This window comes from Panicum virgatum, chromosome 5K (genome assembly GCF_016808335.1).
Source record: "Panicum virgatum strain AP13 chromosome 5K, P.virgatum_v5, whole genome shotgun sequence".
Classification (NCBI taxonomy): Eukaryota; Viridiplantae; Streptophyta; class Magnoliopsida; order Poales; family Poaceae; genus Panicum; species Panicum virgatum.
In genome coordinates this window covers 47,117,526-47,135,488 of record NC_053140.1, presented here as the reverse complement: position 1 = coordinate 47,135,488, position 17,963 = coordinate 47,117,526, and the positions used below count along the sequence as shown (strand labels likewise).

The 17,963-nt window shown below is 54.5% G+C and overlaps 4 protein-coding genes across 4 annotated transcripts; all 4 read left to right on the top strand.

Moving 5' to 3' along the window:
* Positions 1-945: 945 nt before the first annotated feature.
* Positions 946-6,044, top strand: LOC120707905 (subtilisin-like protease SBT5.6). The gene is made up of 9 exons (XM_039992966.1): positions 946-1,196; positions 1,421-1,613; positions 1,783-1,956; positions 2,049-2,160; positions 3,649-4,213; positions 4,324-4,424; positions 4,501-4,858; positions 4,963-5,176; positions 5,287-6,044. The coding sequence occupies exons 1-9, from the start codon at positions 948-950 to the stop codon at positions 5,835-5,837; spliced, it is 2,517 nt and encodes an 838-aa protein (XP_039848900.1). The 5' UTR covers positions 946-947; the 3' UTR covers positions 5,838-6,044.
* Positions 6,045-8,353: 2,309 nt separating this feature from the next.
* LOC120707904 lies at positions 8,354-9,237 on the top strand. The gene has a single exon (XM_039992965.1). The coding sequence runs from the start codon at positions 8,577-8,579 to the stop codon at positions 8,862-8,864; it is 288 nt and encodes a 95-aa protein (XP_039848899.1). The 5' UTR covers positions 8,354-8,576; the 3' UTR covers positions 8,865-9,237.
* Positions 9,238-9,372: 135 nt separating this feature from the next.
* Positions 9,373-10,211, top strand: LOC120707903. The gene has a single exon (XM_039992962.1). The coding sequence runs from the start codon at positions 9,544-9,546 to the stop codon at positions 9,985-9,987; it is 444 nt and encodes a 147-aa protein (XP_039848896.1). The 5' UTR covers positions 9,373-9,543; the 3' UTR covers positions 9,988-10,211.
* A 3,335-nt stretch (positions 10,212-13,546) lies between these two features.
* Positions 13,547-14,619, top strand: LOC120707902 (myosin-1-like). Its single transcript, XM_039992961.1, has one exon. It carries the CDS (start codon positions 13,749-13,751, stop codon positions 14,172-14,174), a length of 426 nt encoding a protein of 141 aa, XP_039848895.1. The 5' UTR covers positions 13,547-13,748; the 3' UTR covers positions 14,175-14,619.
* Positions 14,620-17,963: the final 3,344 nt, after the last annotated feature.

Genomic DNA, 17,963 nt, shown 5'->3' with positions numbered 1-17,963 from the left:
TCTTGTTCTTGTGGGAGTTGTTCTTCTGAACAAGATTGGCACTTGAAGCACCAACAACTCCTTTCCCACGTATGTCCTTTGCTCTCGCCTTCTCCTCAACATCAAGAGTCCCTATGAGTCCATCTATTGTGAACTCCTGTCTCTTGTGTTTTAGAGAAGTAGCAAAATCCCTCCAAGAAGGTGGCAGCTTAGAGATTATACCTCCGGCCACAAACTTATTGGGTAACACACATGGGGACTCTTTGCTGCAATTTTTGAGATCTTTTGCCAGAGTATGTATTTCATGAGCCTGTTCCACTACAGAACGGTCTTCGACCATCCTGTACTCAAGGAACTGCTCCATGATATACAACTCACTCCCGGCGTCAGATACTCCATATTGAGCCTCAAGAGCATCCCACAATGCTTTGCCAGTTGGCAGCCGGATATAAGAATCCACCAGGTTATCACCGAGAACACTAATGACCAAGCCTCGAAAGAGAATATCAGCCTCATCGAACGCACTCCCTTCCTCTGGAGAGAATTGTTCAGGCTTACCCTCTTTCACATGGATCACTCTCGATAGTGTTAACCACAGTATAAGTCGCTCTTGCCAACGTTTGTAATTTGAACCATCAAAAGGTGGTGATTTGATTGATGCAGCAAAGCTAGATACCGAAAGCCTATTAACAAAATTAGGTTTTTGGATTGTAAATAGACTTCATTTAGTACTTCATGCATGTGTCTAAACATTCGATGTGATGTTTTTTTGTGTTTACGATGTTTATGGTGTTTATGGGGTGGGAAACTAAACATTACCTTAGTTTCTGGAGTTTCCCTATAGGTGGGGTTGGATTGCGAGAAATCTAGTGAAGTTTGGCAAGGAGGAGATGAAGCTGATGACGTAATGATATCATTTGGCTTACAGTCACAGGGTTAGAGTGTCAGACAATCGGACTCGGCTGTCCATGTCCCCGCCTCTGCTCCCCCATCCAATCCTTCGCCTCGGTGGCTCGGCCGCACTTCCGCGATTGACTGATGGGCGATGGCGGTATATAAAACAGCTTGAGCTTCCCGGGCCGTCCAATCGCACAGCGGGATACGACCTCCGGAGGAAGATGGTGAGGGGAGCGCAAGCCCTGCCGAGCCTTCTTCCCCTCTTCCTCGCCCTCTCTTCTCTTTCCGTAGTCTCTGCCGCCTCCGGCAAGCAAGACCAGGTCCTCGTCTGTCCACTCCGTTTCATTCATTTATTTCCTTTTCTTGCTTATAAAATCGACACTCTTCATTTCGAGCAATTTCAATGAACGCTCTGCTTAGCAAAGCTCCGTCAGGTTCAGCAATACCGCTTGAAAAGATTAGAGCCCTTGTGTGCAGCAAAAGAAGAGAGGCACCCCGGGTAAACCTGAACCATGTTGTGGCCATCGTGTGTAAACTGAAACAGGTCTACATCGTGTACCTGGGCGGGCACGCCGGCGCGAAGGCGGAGGAAGCAATACTGGAGGATCACCACGCGCTGCTGCGCTCCGTCAAGGGCAGCGAGGAGGCGGCACGGGCGTCGCTGCTCTACAGCTACAAGCACACCCTCAATGGCTTCGCCGCTATCCTCTCCCGCGAGGAGGCCACGGAACTATCGGGTAGACAGCGACGCAGCCAAAAAGAAAATGCATTATTATACACATTTTCATATATACATTTTTTTTGTGTCCAGTATAGCTGTTCACAGTTCTTGATTTGTAATTTTGTGTCTGGCGGACGCGTGACTTCTGGGCGCGCTCATCCGGCCTTGCCGGCCGCCGCCTGCAGAGAGGAGCGAGGTGGTGTCCGCCTTCCGGAGCGAGGGGCGGTGGGCGCCGCACACCACGAGGTCCTGGCAGTTCCTGGGGTTCGAGGAAGGGCTCAAGGAGCCCGATGACAGCGACTGGCTGCCGTCCCTCGACAAGTCCAGCGCGGATGTCATCGTCGGCGTCCTCGACTCCGGTGAGTTAGCAGCCTGCTCTCTCCAGTCTCCATACGTCATGTTGTTTTTCTTCGAACATGCCATCACATTTTGTGGTTTGTATTGGCGGCAGGCATCTGGCCGGAGTCGAAGAGCTTCAGCGACCAAGGGCTCGGGCCGGTGCCGGCGCGGTGGAAGGGGGCGTGTCAGGACGGCGAATCCTTCAGCTCCTCGTCCTGCAACAGGTCAGCAACCACGCGCGCTCCGACCACTGCATTGTCTTTCTTCTCCGTGGACAAGTAGAAGCACTACGGCATGCGCTTGGACGTCGACCTGACATCTCTACCGGCCACGCCGGCCGCGCGCGAGCCGATGGCACAACGAAATGATTTGGCCGGCAGCGGCACGGAGCCCAGACAAGATTCTCCTCTATCGCTTGAAAGTTGAAAGACGCCGGGTGGTTACGCAGGGCGGCTTTTGTCAAGCAGCGTGGTAACGGGCTGCGGTCTTAGTGATTTCTTCACAGTCAAAATTATTTTTATATATGTTTAACTTAAAATTTTATAAAATTAAAATCTTTTTAAGAGTCTATTATTTAGATAATTTAAATTAAATTTTAAAGTTCTTTACAACTCTTAGGCCAATTTCAGTGGGAAATGTCATCACACAGTTGCCAAGAGTGTCCCATCAGCTTGACACTGGAATGACATAGTCACTCTCAGTGCATAGTGTCATGACACAGTTTCATAAACACCTTACAGCATTAAATAGTGCAATGGTTATGTAATCAAATGTGCTAGAACTCAACAAAAAACGGTCTCAGTAGGAGTGTCATTCCCGTGTCATGACTTTGGCAATTATGCCACGAGAGGGTCATGACTTTGGCAACTGTGCCACGAGAGAATCACGGTGATGACCTAGGTCATCTCTGTCCTCTTAACTTTGTTGTCAAATCAGTAATTTTATTGATGTATCATAATCTTTAATATCTATGACACTAATACAATGTTTGCACTGAGACTGCCATTAGCATACGGCGAGCCTGGGTTGCTGTGCAGCCGTGACGGGACCATGGTCCACAGAGCTGGCGTCCAAACAAACCCGTCGCTGGAGATCGCGAGGGCCAATCACGGAGCAAGGCTCCGGCTTTGTCGCTTTCCCGAGGCGGCGGCAGTGCGCTTTCTATAGCCTCACTATCCAACTAGCCATTGCCTGCAGCCAGAGCCATGCATGCACGGAGATAGGACAAGCGATGGCCATTATCGAGACCTGACCGTCGCATGAGTACAAAAACTCTGAACCGGATCAGATATTTTTTTCTCGTCTCAAAAGATACTGCTGAATGCTGATCGAGTAGGTAAATCCATTTGCTGCTTTGCGATGCGTACCAACACACAACTGAGATCCTTGTCAGAGGTTCCTTCCTCGGTATCTGTTGCTTTTTTTCTTCAAGTGATCTCCCTCGATACCATTACCAGGGGATGGGGATGGCTGGTCCAAATCATGTCACCACTCACCAGTGCTCTCTGACGACTGTAGATGCTACACGAGTGAAATCTAACTGCTTACAATACAAGGTTTCACCTGCTGATTACTGATATTTCATTCACGGAGCCATAAAATATACTTAACACTATGCAACGAAGAGTAATTTATACACTGGGTAACCCAAATGGAAATGAACTGGGTGCTGTGCCGAGCAATAGTTGACCGGAGTCAATTTGGTCGAGCAGGAAGATCATAGGGGCGCGATACTACCTCAAGGCCTACGAGGCGCACTACAGCGGCCTCAACACCACGTACGCCTTCCGCTCGCCGCGCGACCACGACGGGCACGGCACCCACACCGCGTCCACCGTCGCGGGCCGCACCGTGCCCGGCGTGTCCGCGCTGGGCGGGTTCGCGGCGGGGGCAGCCTCGGGCGGCGCGCCGCTGGCGCGCCTGGCCGTCTACAAGGTGTGCTGGCCCATCCCGGGGCCCAACCCCAACATCGAGAACACCTGCTTCGAGGCCGACATGCTGGCCGCCATGGACGACGCCGTCGGCGACGGCGTCGATGTCCTCAGCGTCTCCATCGGCTCCACGGGGGCCCCGCTGCGGTTCGCGGACGACGGCATCGCCGTCGGCGCGCTGCACGCCGCCAGGCGCGGCGTGGTCGTCTCCTGCAGCGGCGGCAACTCGGGGCCCAAGCCGGCCACCGTGTCCAACCTCGCGCCGTGGATGCTCACGGTCGGCGCCAGCAGCATCGACCGCGCCTTCGACTCCCCGATCAAGCTTGGCAATGGCGTGGCGATCATGGTAAGCTGACGATTAGAAAAGGGGCTTGCCGTACGTTCTCCGTGCATGCACATTGCAAGCATCGAGTGGACTGTGACATCTGACTTGCGTTGGTGTTTTTGTCCAACCAGGGCCAAACAGTAACATCATACCAGCTTCCCGGCAACAAGCCGTATCCTTTGGTCTATGCAGCAGACGCCGTTGTTCCTGGGACTCCCGCTAACGTCTCCAAGTGAGTAATCCACTGCACTAACCCGTCTTACTGACGAAGAACAAGTGCTGACATGGTTCAATAATGGCCGGCGCAGCCAGTGCCTGCCGAACTCCCTGTCGCCCGACAAGGTGCGAGGCAAGATCGTCGTGTGCCTGAGAGGCAGCGGCCTGAGGGTCGAGAAGGGTCTGGAGGTGAAGCGCGCGGGCGGCGCGGTCATCCTGCTCGGCAACCCGCCGGCCTCCGGCAGCGAGGTCCCCGTCGACTCGCACGTCCTCCCGGGCACCGCCGTCTCCGCGGCCGACGCCAGGACCATCCTCGCCTACATCAATTCCACCTCCAGCCCGACCGCGGTGCTGAACCCCTCGACGACCGTCGTCGACGTCCGGCCGTCGCCGGTGATGGCGCAGTTCTCGTCGCGCGGCCCGAACGTCCTCGAGCCCAGCATTCTCAAGGTACACGTCCAAACTTCGAACTCAACACATACCACGCCATTTTTTTCCTTTTGTCCTCTAACTCGTAGCAATCGCAATCTCACCTGTGCCCTCCGTCAATGCAGCCGGACATCACGGCACCGGGGCTGAACATCCTGGCGGCGTGGAGCGAGGCATCGTCGCCGACGAAGCTCGACGGCGACCACCGCGTGGTGCCGTACAACATCATGTCGGGCACGTCCATGTCGTGCCCCCACGCCTCCGCCGCCGCCGTCCTCCTCAAGGCCGCCCACCCCGACTGGAGCTCCGCCGCCATCCGGTCGGCCATCATGACCACCGGTAAAACGTCTCCGTTCTGATTTCTGAACCTCGAGGGAAGGCATGAAGCCGCTGCATCTGAAGTTCTTTCTGATCCCGACCGAAAAACTCTCGTGCTCTGTTTTGGGCAGCAACGACCACCAACGCCGAGGGCGGCCCGCTAATGAACGGGGACGGCACGGTGGCGGGGCCCATGGACTACGGCTCGGGCCACATCCGGCCCAGGCACGCGCTGGACCCGGGCCTGGTGTACGACGCGTCGTACGAGGACTACCTGCTGTTCGCGTGCGCGAGCGCCGGCTCGCAGCTCGACCCCTCCGTGCCGTGCCCGGCGCGCCCGCCGCCGCCGCACCAGCTGAACCACCCCTCGGTGGCCGTGGCCGTGCGCGGCCTCAACGGCTCGGTGACCGTGCGCCGGACGGTGACGCACGTCGGCTCCGGCGCGGCGCGGTACGCCGTCGCCGTGGCACCGCCCGCGGGCGTCGCCGTGGAGGTCTCGCCGCGGCGGCTCCGCTTCGCGCGAGCCGGCGAGAGGAAGGCGTTCAGGGTAAGGTTGGAGGCGGAGGCGGAGGCGAGCGGGGGGAGGAGGAGCGCGGCGAGAGGGCGGTTCGTGGCGGGATCGTTCGCGTGGAGCGACGGCGTCCACGTCGTGAGGAGCCCCCTCGTTGTGCTCGTCGCGTGAGATCGCGGTGCCGAGAACTGCAAGGGCGCCGCAGGTGGATATTCTCTGTTCTTCCGCATTGCTTGGAATGATGCCGTACCTTGAAGAAGCGATAGGCATGCAATCCACATTCAGTTGTGTGTCGGAATGAGAATTCTCAAGGTTTCCGAAAGGAAAAAAACAACAACAAAGAATTAGATGATTTTCTGGCTGTCAAGCCTGGCCTCTTGCTCCAGCATTACAGCATTAGTAACAGAGGCACTACTTGCCAAAATAAGTTGCTGTCGCTGTCAAAATAATCTAATTTAGCTGTGATTTTCTAGCGCATCGTTTGAAGTTAATTAAGCTACTACCTACTCGACGCCAATAATCGCCCGATGCTCTCGTATATCCTAATCCAAACCGTACCACCATCACCAGTCTTGAGAAGTGCTTGTGGCGTGCTGAGCACCACCGGCTGTGTGCATCATGCAACGCTCCAAGCCTCCACTGCGCTCGCCATTTGCCATGTCCGCTTGTCCGAACCGCGGGCGTTTACAGGTGTGTGATCCACGCCCGTCGCGCGTGTCAACACGCCACTTTGTTGGTGTGCGTTGGAACGCTGCCACCGCAGCACGGTAGAAAGCTACGGGCACGGGACTGCTCGTGGCTAGAGTCCAGAGCCGATGGATATTCCGTCGACTTCGTCCGTACGAACAGCAGGCGGATTGTCCCTTTACCAGAAGTGCAAGCTCTGAAAAATTCAGCGGCGGATAGGGGGGGGGGGGGGGGGTAGTGCTTTGGTTTCGTCCACATAAAAGGTAATTACTCGATTACTCGACAATGACGGCACTGCACGCGCCAGCGTCAAGGTCCTGCAAGTTTATCTGAAGCTACAGTAGGTCATCAATAACTTGCGTGCGTCTTCTTCAAAACTAGCTGCACGACAAATGGTTCTTGAAAAGTTGCTCCAGAGAGAACTACCAACTAGCAGCAACCTACGATCTGTGGGCTGTTGCCACGGTGTCTGAACCTGAAAGCATCAGTAGGCTTCTAAAATGAAGTTAACAACGCGGTATGCTCGCAGCAGCCATGATCTGATCATCTCTGATGGCAATGATCTCTTGTCGAACCATGCATGCAGGTTTGAGGTTTCCGGCCGGACAAGCCGCGGCCTAACCTGCAGCAGCACAGTAGTAGCTTGCAATTTTGATAGCCTTTTCAAGTCAAGCAAAAGCAATGCGGCAATGCTGGGACCCTCTTGCTTTTGCTTTTCAGTCTGGGACATTGACGTGCCCGTTCCCCTTCAGTTACCTGCGGGTGCACGTTAAGTTCGTTACACACACACACGGCCCGCGCGGATGTCAACGAGCGCACCGGAACAGCGGTTCCTAGTCCTGTCCCAATCGACGCGTTCATTACAAATGAAAAGTTGCGTGTTCGGCATGCTAGGGGTGGTTAGCATCTTAGCCGCGCGTGCAACCAAGCTAAAGCTAAGCTGACCCTCTTGGCAACTGCATGCCGGTCTGGCCGATTGCCCGGTGGGTTAGAGTTAGCTGCACGAATGACACTTCGAAGCTCGGCTTATCCTGATCCAGGGTTTTGTTTTTTTCTTTCCTGTCTTTGTCCACGCGTGATTACCAGAAAGAAGCCTCACAAAACGCAACTGCCATTCTGCCAACCCAACTTGATCAGAGATGATGCATGTGCGATGATGAGGTTAGCAAGTCGATGACTGGAGGTCGGATCCCGTCCCGTTTGTTCCCACGTTCATCGAACCTGGCCGGCCCTAGCTACGACTTGGCACCGGTAGCATCACGGTGAAATTTTTTATGCGGCGAGCAGATAGCCAAATAGGCTTGCGGGCTGTAGCGATTGCCAACTGAATTAGCATACGGACGTAACGGACCTTAACAGGCGCTGTTAGAAAAGGAGATACTACTACTAGTCTTGCGCCACGTGTGCAAGCAAACCCTTTGCCGGGCGTCAGTGTCATTCCCAAACGTGCGAACGCACGGAGATGCGCACACGTGGGGACGCGCACGAGCATATTATCCGCGGCCTGTCCAATCAAACCGAATAGCTAGCGAACGACCCGATCAACTTTCCTTGGCGCCAGCAGAAAAACAGCAACTGGTGTCAGGGATGACAGGATACGAGGATGCCCAAACAAAAGCGCATCGGAAAAGCATCGCGGGTCGTCCGTCGTCGGAACGAGAGGAGATCGCCAAACTTGCGCCGCCTTACAACCACCGAACGGAGGGCACGCTTGGCGACCGGCCGCCGAATAGTCTGGATTGGAAGGGAAGGTATTGAACACGTTGGAATATACTATATGGTTTTGCCCTCGAATGCCTCCCCGCCGCACGGCACCGGCCGGCCGGGCCGCCCGCGGCCGAGCTGAGCCGCCGCGCCGGCCGAATTGTTCCTTCCCGTTTCGTACGCCAAAGCCCAACGCCGCAGACTTACCCGTCACGTACACAAGGCGGCGCAGCGCCACACGGAACCTGCCTAGCTATAGGGGGTAGCTAGAGAGCGAGCTGAGCGGGCTAGCTACGTGGCCGCCGGGCCGGGTCGTCGTCCTCCCAGGGCATCCCCGCTCGCGCGCGCGCCGCGCCCGCTCTATATATATCTCGCGCCGCGCCGGGCGGCGGACGGGAAGGTTTGGGCAAGCAGGCGGACCAGCACATTTTTCATTACACCACCAGCAGCAAAGCCATCATATTAGTTAATCTTTCGCGGCTTCGCGGGTGATCACCGGCGGCAGGATCGAGAGGAAAGATGTCGCAGGGCGCGTCGAGGTGCGCGGCGGCGTGGGCGCAGGCCGAGCGGCGGCCGTTCACGGAGCCGATCGAGATCCCCGGGGTCGCCCGGGGCGCGCGGGAGGCGTTCCGGGAGGAGGGGGAGGACGAGGGCGGCGAGGTGGTCCCGCCGCACGTGCTGCTGGCGCGGCGCAGGGCGGCCGGTGCCTCCTCGGTGTGCTCCGGGCAGGGCCGGACGCTCAAGGGCCGGGACCTGCGCCGCGTCCGCGACTCCGTCCTGCGGATGACCGGCTTCATCGAGAGCTAACCCCCAGCCGGCGGCGCGCGTCGATCTGGCTGCCTCGACCTCGTCGGTTACCTTAGCTTCAAATGCAGCAGCGTGCAGTTCCAAACGGTTGAATACTAGCTACTGTTTGAGTCAGTCCTTCATCATTGGTTATTTCCCCTTTCGTGGAATGTGGTTTGAGGCCAGAAAGATTTGATGCGGCGAGGCATTTTGCATTATTCCTTTGTAAATTCAAAGAAAGTGAGGTGAATTCAGTCGTAGACGTGTGGTGTGTAAGTGTGTTGATGTAAGATACACATGTGCACCAGTGCATATTCACCAATTTGGTTCAGACAAATATCGTGTCAGTTTCTTCTTGAAAAAGGAAGTAAACGGAAATGCCGGTTTCTTCAGACGCGCTTGATGTTGATGACACGTTGCTGCTGATTCAGCGGCCCTGACCTGGATGTACTTGGGGTTCTTGACTCGCTCAAACAACAGTACTAGTTGTAGACCACAGGGAGTGCAGTAACTTGCAGGCAATTCCCAACCGATAATTATATATATATTCCAGGAAAATGACTATTATGGATTAAATAGTCCGAGATACTTTTTTTTAGGGAAAATAACCCGAGATACTTACACATGAATACATCCACTAGCTAGTACTAATACGTGCTTATCCTTTCGTGAATACACCCTGTGCAAGTCAAGCAAGACGATGCTGCGCGCCGAGCTGAAAGAGGAAGAGTTCCAAGAAGCAGACATCCTATGGCCGGATGAGTTACCCCGGGCGTATTTCTCTCGCGTCGGCACCGGCGATGACGACGACGACGGCAGTGGCGAGCACTCAGACGAGCACCAGCCGCCGTCGGAGCTGCAGGTCTCGCACCAGAAAGCTTCGTCCCCCATCGACATCCCCGGCCGGAAGGTCGTCGCCGGCGCCGCCGTTGTCGGTGCAAGAGGCCCCCAAGTACCGGGTCGGTTCAGCAGGTTCGGCGCGAGCCACGCCGGCGTCGGTAGTGCCGGTGGTAGCGTCGTCGTCGGCAGCCATGTCTTCGTGCCGCCGCACGTCATCGTCGACCGGAGGGCCAAGAGGGACAAGGCGATGATGATGCTCGTCGTGCCCGGCGGGAGGGCCAGGGCGAGGAAGATGCGCGAGTAGTGCCGCAAATTTTGTCGGAAAATAATTAATAATAATGCTCTCTCGTTTAATTTCACTTGTTGGAGGAGCAGTTTTGAGTCCGTAGGTTTTTTGCATGTGTGAAGAATTGAAAAATGACGTGACGTGAGTGAGAGTATGAGAGCTACCAAGCTCATGTAATTTGTTCTTGAGGATGGTCACGCTTGTTTTGTTCTAATGGTTTGTCGTGATGTAAGAATGGACGCTGAAGGCTGCTGGTATGTGATCGTAAAACAAACGCAGCGGAATCCCAGAATCAGTTGAGAACTTAATATTGGTCACTTTTAGCTGCGAGAGATGAACATGAAAAACCAACGAAATTATGTGTTGCTCATCTCGTGGGAAGAGACAAGAAAATGGCGAATATCTTCCCTCAACTTTGAGGATGGTTAGGATATACCGCCATTATATTCTTTCCCTGGAATGGAAAGAAATATCTCAAAATGGCCCAGAAAATTTATCCTTCAATAAGAAGGAAAGAACCTGTCCGCAGGAAAGGATTGAAAATTTTATATCAAACCTTCTGATAAGATTTACAGCTACGAGATTAGTTAGCACACGCCTCAGCACAAGTAACCCAAGCGGATAAATACTTCTCCCCAACATTTACAAACCTTATCTTATCCTCCCACGTTGGTATGCAGAAATTTACTCTACCTCCGGAAGTAACCCTTGTCCTCTACCCTATCCATCCAGGTGTACACCAGCACAGATGTGTCTACACGAAACCCATGGACGACGTACGTGTAAGGTGTCACCCTCTGCAAGGATGTTTCTGGATATGCAGGGCAGAGGGCACCGTTCTAATTTCTACGGCTGACTTTGGAGAACCGGGAGGATCCCCATTGGTGTGTCTTTTTTTTTTTCCTTCTAAAGACATCGTCCCCATTGGTTGGTTGTTGGTTGTGCCCAATCGAGACGTGAGCACGCTGCTGGTTTGGGTTCCTTGCCCACAATAGCAAGGGTGGGAAGCTAAACCTACACGCACACTTTAAAAAAAAATTCTTGATTTGAGGGTTCTGCTCCACCTGTACATTCTCCCGGCCTCATGTTGCTAATACAAAAACTGGTGAAATAATCATTGGCTCGGAAGCGTCCGTGCATTATTGTTTCTTCTATATCCAAAACGCAGCAAACCTACCTACGGGCTGACGTTGCGCGTCGACGGATAGGACAGATCGGATTTGCAATATACAATCGTGACTTCAAGACTGATTTTTTTTTTTTTTGAGATTAAGACTTCAAGACTGATGATGGCCTTAGTTTTCTATTGGATTCAGCCATTTCTTCAGTTTGGGCCGTGGAGGAAACTTTTTAGTATATATAACAGTAGCTTTGCTTCTTAGATTTCTCATGACAGAATCTGCTTAATTGGATCTGAGTCCTTGACTCAGCTTGTATATGTTATAGCTAATTTATTCCCTCAGTGATGGGGACGTGTCCGTCGACGACGAGAGAAGGCGATGGCTTTGGTAATCTCAGAGACGTGCCAATCTTCAGAATAAGACGTTCACAATAATATGGTGAGGCATGCGTACGTGCACATAAGATGTAGCCATAAATATAGATGAGTGAGAGTTTTTTTTATGCGATAGATGAGTGAGAGCTAGTGTGAGCATGCACATATGTGATACGTTTCGAAAAATAAAAACAATGCCAGGGCCATGCTTCAAAATTCAAAACCAAGAAAGAGAAACTAAAAAGGACAATTCAGCAGAAGTTCAACGGGGCCGGTCACCCTCCAAATCCCCATGCGCACGCTTCTTCCAATCATCTCGGTGTGTCCGTAGTGTGTGCTAAACCATCGTCAGTGGCTCCGACTCGCTCGCAGCGAGATGGGCCCGTGTACCGTGTCTCCCGGGTCCGCAACGGCGATGGGGAAACGCATCGCGCTCCCATACGCGGGCGGCGGATCATGCCGCCTGCCAAGTGTCGCGTGGAAAATTTTTCGAAGTCGAAAAGCATTTTTAAAATAAAAAAGCATATTCTTTTGCAGGCTACATGCAGGTGAGGCCTCGGTTCTCACCATTTTGCTGGTTCAAACACGCGTGCAGCGCAGGTTCGTGGACCCTTCTCAGCCTGTAAAAAGCTTGGGCGCCACGGCCGGGCGCCGCGTACTTTGCCGGCGCCCGCAAGGAAGCGACGCCGCATTACACCGTACAGTATGTCGTATGGCACGAGCTAATAATAAAGTTGAAGCCGAGACCAGCATGCACCCCAGATTCCGTGTGCCTCCCAGCCGAAGACCAACAACCGAACCAACGCCTGTGCCTGCGGCGACAGAGGGGAGGGGAGCGAAGCGAAGGCTTCGGCACGCATCTGCCACCTGGTTATTGCGATCGAACTGCCTCGAAGTATGCCGACGTGTTTGTTGAGAGGCAGAGGCTGGAGACCCTGAAGCCACAATAGTTTGGCCCTGTTTAGGCGATGTTTAGTTTCCACCCCGAAAACGCAAAAACACAAAAACGCAAAATTTTGCGAAAGAATCTTGCTAATTTGAAGTACTAAATAAAGTCTATTTACAAAACTTTTTACATGTATGGGTTGTAAATCGCGAGACGAATCTAATGAGCCTACTTAATCCATGATTTGCAACAGCGATGCTACAATAACCATCCGCTAATTATTAATTAATCATGGATTAATTAGCATCATTAGATTCGTCTCACGATTTATAACCCATCTGTGCAAAAATTTTTGTAAATAAACTTCATTTAGTACTTCAAATTAGCAATATTCCGTCGCAAAAAAATTTGCGTTTACACGGCAGGGAACTAAACACGGCCTTAGTTCTCACCCCATAAACGCAAAATTTTACGAAAGAATCTTGCTAATTTGAAGTACTAAATGAAGTCTATTTACAAAACTTTTTGCATGGATGGGTTGTAAATCGCGAGACGAATCTAATGAGCCTACGTAATCCATGATTTGCAATAGTAATGCTACAGTAACCATCCGCTAATTATTAATTAATCATTGATTAATTAGCATCATTAGATGCGTCTCGCGATTTACAACCCATCTGTGCAAAAAGTTTTGTAAATAGACTTCATTTAGTACTTCAAATTAGTAAGATTATTTTGCAAATTGGTAAGATTCTTTTGAAAAAGAACTAAACACGGCCTTTATGGAGTATTTCCATTGGAGTTTCACGCCAAGCTGATGACGAGAGGTCGCCGCCTATCTCTGGAAGTGACTGCTATGCTATGTTTGGGCAGTCAAAAGAACACCCCTACGAGTACTCCGGTACCATCTTGTCCTGCCAAAAAGAAATGCTAGATTCCCCGCATCAAAAGTGACTGCTGTTTCTCTAACAAAAAAAGAAAATTACGACCCCGTCCGTCTGAGTGACGCGCCGCCTCTGTTGTGCAACCGTTTTTCGATCAGAATTGGAGAGCCAATTGTTGACCCCCGCGAGAGCCTGCGTGTCATCTGATTATCTGGTTCAGACTTCAGACCCGGCAGAATTTACTGCGATTTCTTTCATTTTTTTGTTGTATAATCTCTTGTTTCCCACACAGCGGCTGACGTACGTAGGAAGCTACCGCGCAGCCGGAAGCGAACACGCCGGCGCCTATATATACGCGCCCTCGCCGCGCCCAAGTCCCACCCCCGCCCAACCTTTCGTCCACCACAAGCCCAGGCGAATCGCGAGTCCGAAGCTTCCATTCCCATTTCCAGAGCGACCCCGAAGCGCGCAGCGGGAGCCGATCAGGCGAGCGGCGAACCGATCGACGGCCGCAATGGCGATCGCCGAGGAGCTGTGCGAGTCCGAGGTGCTGTGGCCCGAGGCGGCGGCCCACGACGACGACGGCGACGCGCCGGAGACCGCGCCGCCCGGCTGCAGCTCGTCGTCCCCGGCGCTGGCGCCGCGGTCCAGGACGGCGCCGGCTCGGCGAGGAGGAGTCCCCGACCCCGAGGCGCCGCGACGCGCGGGCTCGCGGCCGGTGGACATTCCTAGGCCCGCCGCGCGCTCGGTGGCCCTCTGGAGCGACGACGACGACGACGTCGGCCGGAGCGGCACCATGGTGCCGCCGCACGTGCTGGTGTCGCGGCGGCGGTTGGAGGGGGCGGCGGCGTTCGCGCTGCGGTCGGGGCCGGGCCGGGCGCGCGAGCTCAGCCACCTGCGCAACTCCGTGCTGCGCATGACCGGCTTCATCGAAGGATGACAAGGCTGACCCGTGCTCTGTGGTGTGTGCTTGTGCGAGCAAGACTAGTCATCGCCATCGGGCATTTGTCTTCGCAGTCGGCAACTCGGCATCATTGCCTATTTTGTTCGTATATCCGTTTCCCAGTGGTCCCTGATCACATTGCATCTCGATTTGTTTAGAGGAAGCTCTGAACATGTTCCTTGTGTGTTCAATCCATGTGGGGAGAAGTTTCCATTGCTAATTGTCACGGGATTTAAACCATTTTTGGTGGATAACATGTGTGTCTCCTTCGACCAAACAGGTTTACTAGTCTAGTCTGAATGTCTGGTGAGTTTTTTTAATCCTTTTTGAACTTGTTTGTTTCATATTTGGGGATTGCTCACCGCACCTGCCACGCGGTAGTTTTTTTTTTTATCCTTATGTCTGATGAGTTGAACTAGAGTAAAACGTGCAATTTACCAGACTGGACCTGAAACATAATTCGGCTCCTTTTCTCCATCGAGGTGTGGAAACGTTCCCATTGCTTACTATCCATTTTGGGGTGAAATGTGTGCATGACTGGAGAGGTCTGACATGATCGCTTCAACTTAGCCAAAACATACAATTCAACTTGTCGGTACCCCAGGACTGGGGTACCCCCTCTTGCTGTGTCTAGGTAAGAGTCTCGTAGTTATCTTTAACTACGCCCTGACGACCGAGCAGCCGGACCCCTGTGGTCCGGAGCCCTACTTACCCGGTAAACGGCCTCAGATCCACTCCCCGCTTGGGGAAGGTCCGGCGACGCCACATGCCTCGGAGGAGGTAGCCCTCAGCCAAAACAGCTGGGGCTCCCGGACCTCCCAGGGAGTACCGGACCTCCGCCGGGTCCCGGACCCCCATATACTATCCGGACCCCTCAGCAGGGAGGAACCGACACCCTACCTGGGGCTGGTCCGGAGCCGCCAAGTGTCCGTAGGTACGGGCACGCGCGGGGGCCGCGTGGCTTCCACTGGAAGACTCGCCTACCCTACCGCATTCAATGCGGTAGGCGGAAGTGCGCTCTGCCACAGCAGAGCCCGAGGCGGCTTTTGCCAGGTTGCACTATTGGTCGCGTGTTACCAAGGAGTGCAGAGCAGTCGCTGGCGCCGCCCACGCTGCGTATATCAGTCTACTATGCCAGTTGGATGCGACGGCTCTGCTTCGCCATTATGACGCCTACACGGTAGCCTCGACAGACTACGCCGCAAGCTACATTGCCCCAACGGGCGCCTCGCCGATGGGACGATGGAGAAACCCCCTCGGTCAGAGAGTCTACAGGGCAATGAAGCATATCCGAGAAGAGATTCTCAACCGATGTAGCTCCATTGAAGCTTCCTACGTAGTATATTATACATCCTTGTTGAGCCCACCTGTCGGGGTCCGACGCCTGTGTACGCGTCCTCCTTGCACTATAAAAGGGGGACGCCCGCTAGAGAAGGACTCAAGGCCGGCTGGGCAGAGGATAGACTCATTCATACTAAAAGCAATACACCACACAGTGGATGTAGGGTATTACGCTCCGGCGGCCCGAACCACTCTAAATCCGTGTGTTCTTGCGTTCTTGCCCCCAAGCTAGATCGGCCTAATCGCTTTGCACTTCCCCGAGTACTTCCCCTCGGGGAATAGGCGGGTGCGTTCCGGCATCCGGCTGTGGGTACCCCCCAAAAGCCCACGACATTTGGCGCCGTCCGTGGGGAGGTGCAAGCGTTGGCTAGATCTCCAGGCTTCTGAGGCTGAGCTCATCCTCTGCAACGGCGACGAGAAGATGAAGAGAGGCATGGCGACACCTACGCCGCATGCCACATCGCCGAGGCAGCGGTGCCCTCGGTGCGGCGGCGCATGGCAGCGGCGCCTGTTGTGCGTCGCCACTGCGACACCTCAGAGCCGACGCGGTGGCGCGCAGCGGAGACGCCCGCTGTACGTCACCCTACAACACCTCTGCGTCGGCTCAATGTTTTCTCTCAAGCAACCACCAAGAATCCCCTGCGGCGACATGGCGTCGGCTCAAGGCTTTCTCTCAATGTGAAGCCTGGAGCCGACCGCTGTGGCCCGGGGGAAGTCTACCGCCGTCTCCTCCTTCGCCAGGACCGAGTCTCTCTCGGTGCTGCTGCAGACAGGATCCCGCCACCAGGCGCGGGGGCCTAATGCCAGCACCCAGGTCGAGCCGGCGAACGACCGCCCTTCTCCACGCTCCGTACTCATCCAAATGAGCACCCAGTTCGTGATGAGCGATCATCGGGCTGGCTTCCGGCGGCAGACGGCGGCGTCTGGGCCACTCCCATTCAAAGCCAAAGAATTCGTCTCTATGCTACCTAGGCATATGACAGTTCTTAGGCAGGAAAGGGCACCCGAACTCCCGAGGTGATGCTGGATGATGCAGTTCAGGCACGTCCAGGATGCCTTCGCCTCCGACGACCGTGGAGAACTCAAAGGTGGCGATTCCACTTCGGCTGGGAATGTGCATGCCTTACAGAAGGCGGCCGAAGGTTACCCCTGGATAGGACTAAGAAAGTACATCCTTGAGATAACATGGTGCCTACGTGTGGTTCGGAGCGGTAAAGGTCTGCCCTTGTAAACCCGATCTCTGACTTCATCGCACAAATAGGCAATGTCAGCAAGTTGTTCAGAGCGGTAGAGGCCCGGCCTCGCAATCCCGACCTCTGACGTACACCACGATAATCACAATAAAGGAGCATTCCTTTCTCAGTCTTATCTGAACTTTACCTTGGTTACATTTATCCGTTTTGGTTTAACCGTGTCTTTCTCCCAAACGGAGTCTTTTCTTTAGTTACTAATGATCCAAGTTGAGTTGCTGGCTTGTGGTCAGGCGGGGACACCCCTTCTAGCCGGAAGACAGTTCGGACCCCTAGGGACCTGCTCAGGAGAAGTGGTACCCGTATCCTGGGGTAGAGAAGCTTCGCGTAGCTTAGCCTGGTAATGTACCCTAAGTCTATGTACTTCACTACCCTGTTACGAGTCCCCTAGTATCCGAGACTGCTGTCCCTAGAGGTCCCGGGATCCTTTCTGGTATAAGGCCTGGTTTCCTACACCTTGCTGCAAGGTCCCGTGGCATAATTCATGGGATCGTCAGCAACGACTCAAAGTCCACTCCGGTGGCCCGCTCCGGCAGAGACCGCTCGCCACGGTCGCTCAAAGTCCACTCCGGTGGCCCGCTCCGGCGGAGACCGCTCGCCACGGTCGCTCAAAGTCCACTCCGGTGGTCCGCTCCGGCGGAGACCGCTCGCCACGGTCGCTCAAAGTCCACTCCGGTGGCCCGCTCCGGCGGAGACCGCCCGCCACGGTCGCCACAGCCAGGTCCGGGGAAGTGATTCTCGCTCCCTGAGCGGTCCGAGGTCCGTGTAGCCGCTTGGCTTGGTTCCATACCCCAAGCCTACACCTTCGCCGCCCTATGGAAAGCGCTCTAGTACCTGAACCTGGCAACATGTGTTCCGGCCTCCAAGGGGTCCGGAGCACCCGCTCTCGACATGAGCACGCCGACACAGCCAAGTTACGTGGAAACACATCACGATAGTGGCCCCACCCGCGGGTTCGTACCTCTCCCGAGGTGGGCCCGGGGACCACTATCGGTACCCTAGGACTGGGGTACCCCCTGTTGCTGTGTCTAGGCAAGAGTCTCGTAGTTATCCTTAACTACGCTCTGACGACCGAGCAGGCAGACCCCTGTGGTCCGGAGCCCTACTTACCCGGCAAACGGCCCCGGATCCACTCCCCGCTTGGGGAAGGTCCGGGGACGCCACATGCCCCGGAGGAGGTAGCCCTCAGCCAAAA

What these genes read in the sequence shown, in the direction of transcription:
- LOC120707905 (XM_039992966.1), top strand. Translation starts at nt 948, where the DNA reads ATGTCCCCGCCTCTGCTCCCCCATCCAATCCTTCGCCTCGGTGGCTCG. An exon ending in CCTCCGGCAAGCAAGACCAG is followed by an intron (nt 1,197 to 1,420) that starts GTCCTCGTCTGT and finishes AAACTGAAACAG; the next exon opens with GTCTACATCGTGTACCTGGG. An exon ending in CGTCGGCGTCCTCGACTCCG is followed by an intron (nt 1,957 to 2,048) that starts GTGAGTTAGCAG and finishes TATTGGCGGCAG; the next exon opens with GCATCTGGCCGGAGTCGAAG.
- LOC120707904 (XM_039992965.1), top strand. Translation starts at nt 8,577, where the DNA reads ATGTCGCAGGGCGCGTCGAGGTGCGCGGCGGCGTGGGCGCAGGCCGAG.
- LOC120707903 (XM_039992962.1), top strand. Translation starts at nt 9,544, where the DNA reads ATGCTGCGCGCCGAGCTGAAAGAGGAAGAGTTCCAAGAAGCAGACATC.
- LOC120707902 (XM_039992961.1), top strand. Translation starts at nt 13,749, where the DNA reads ATGGCGATCGCCGAGGAGCTGTGCGAGTCCGAGGTGCTGTGGCCCGAG.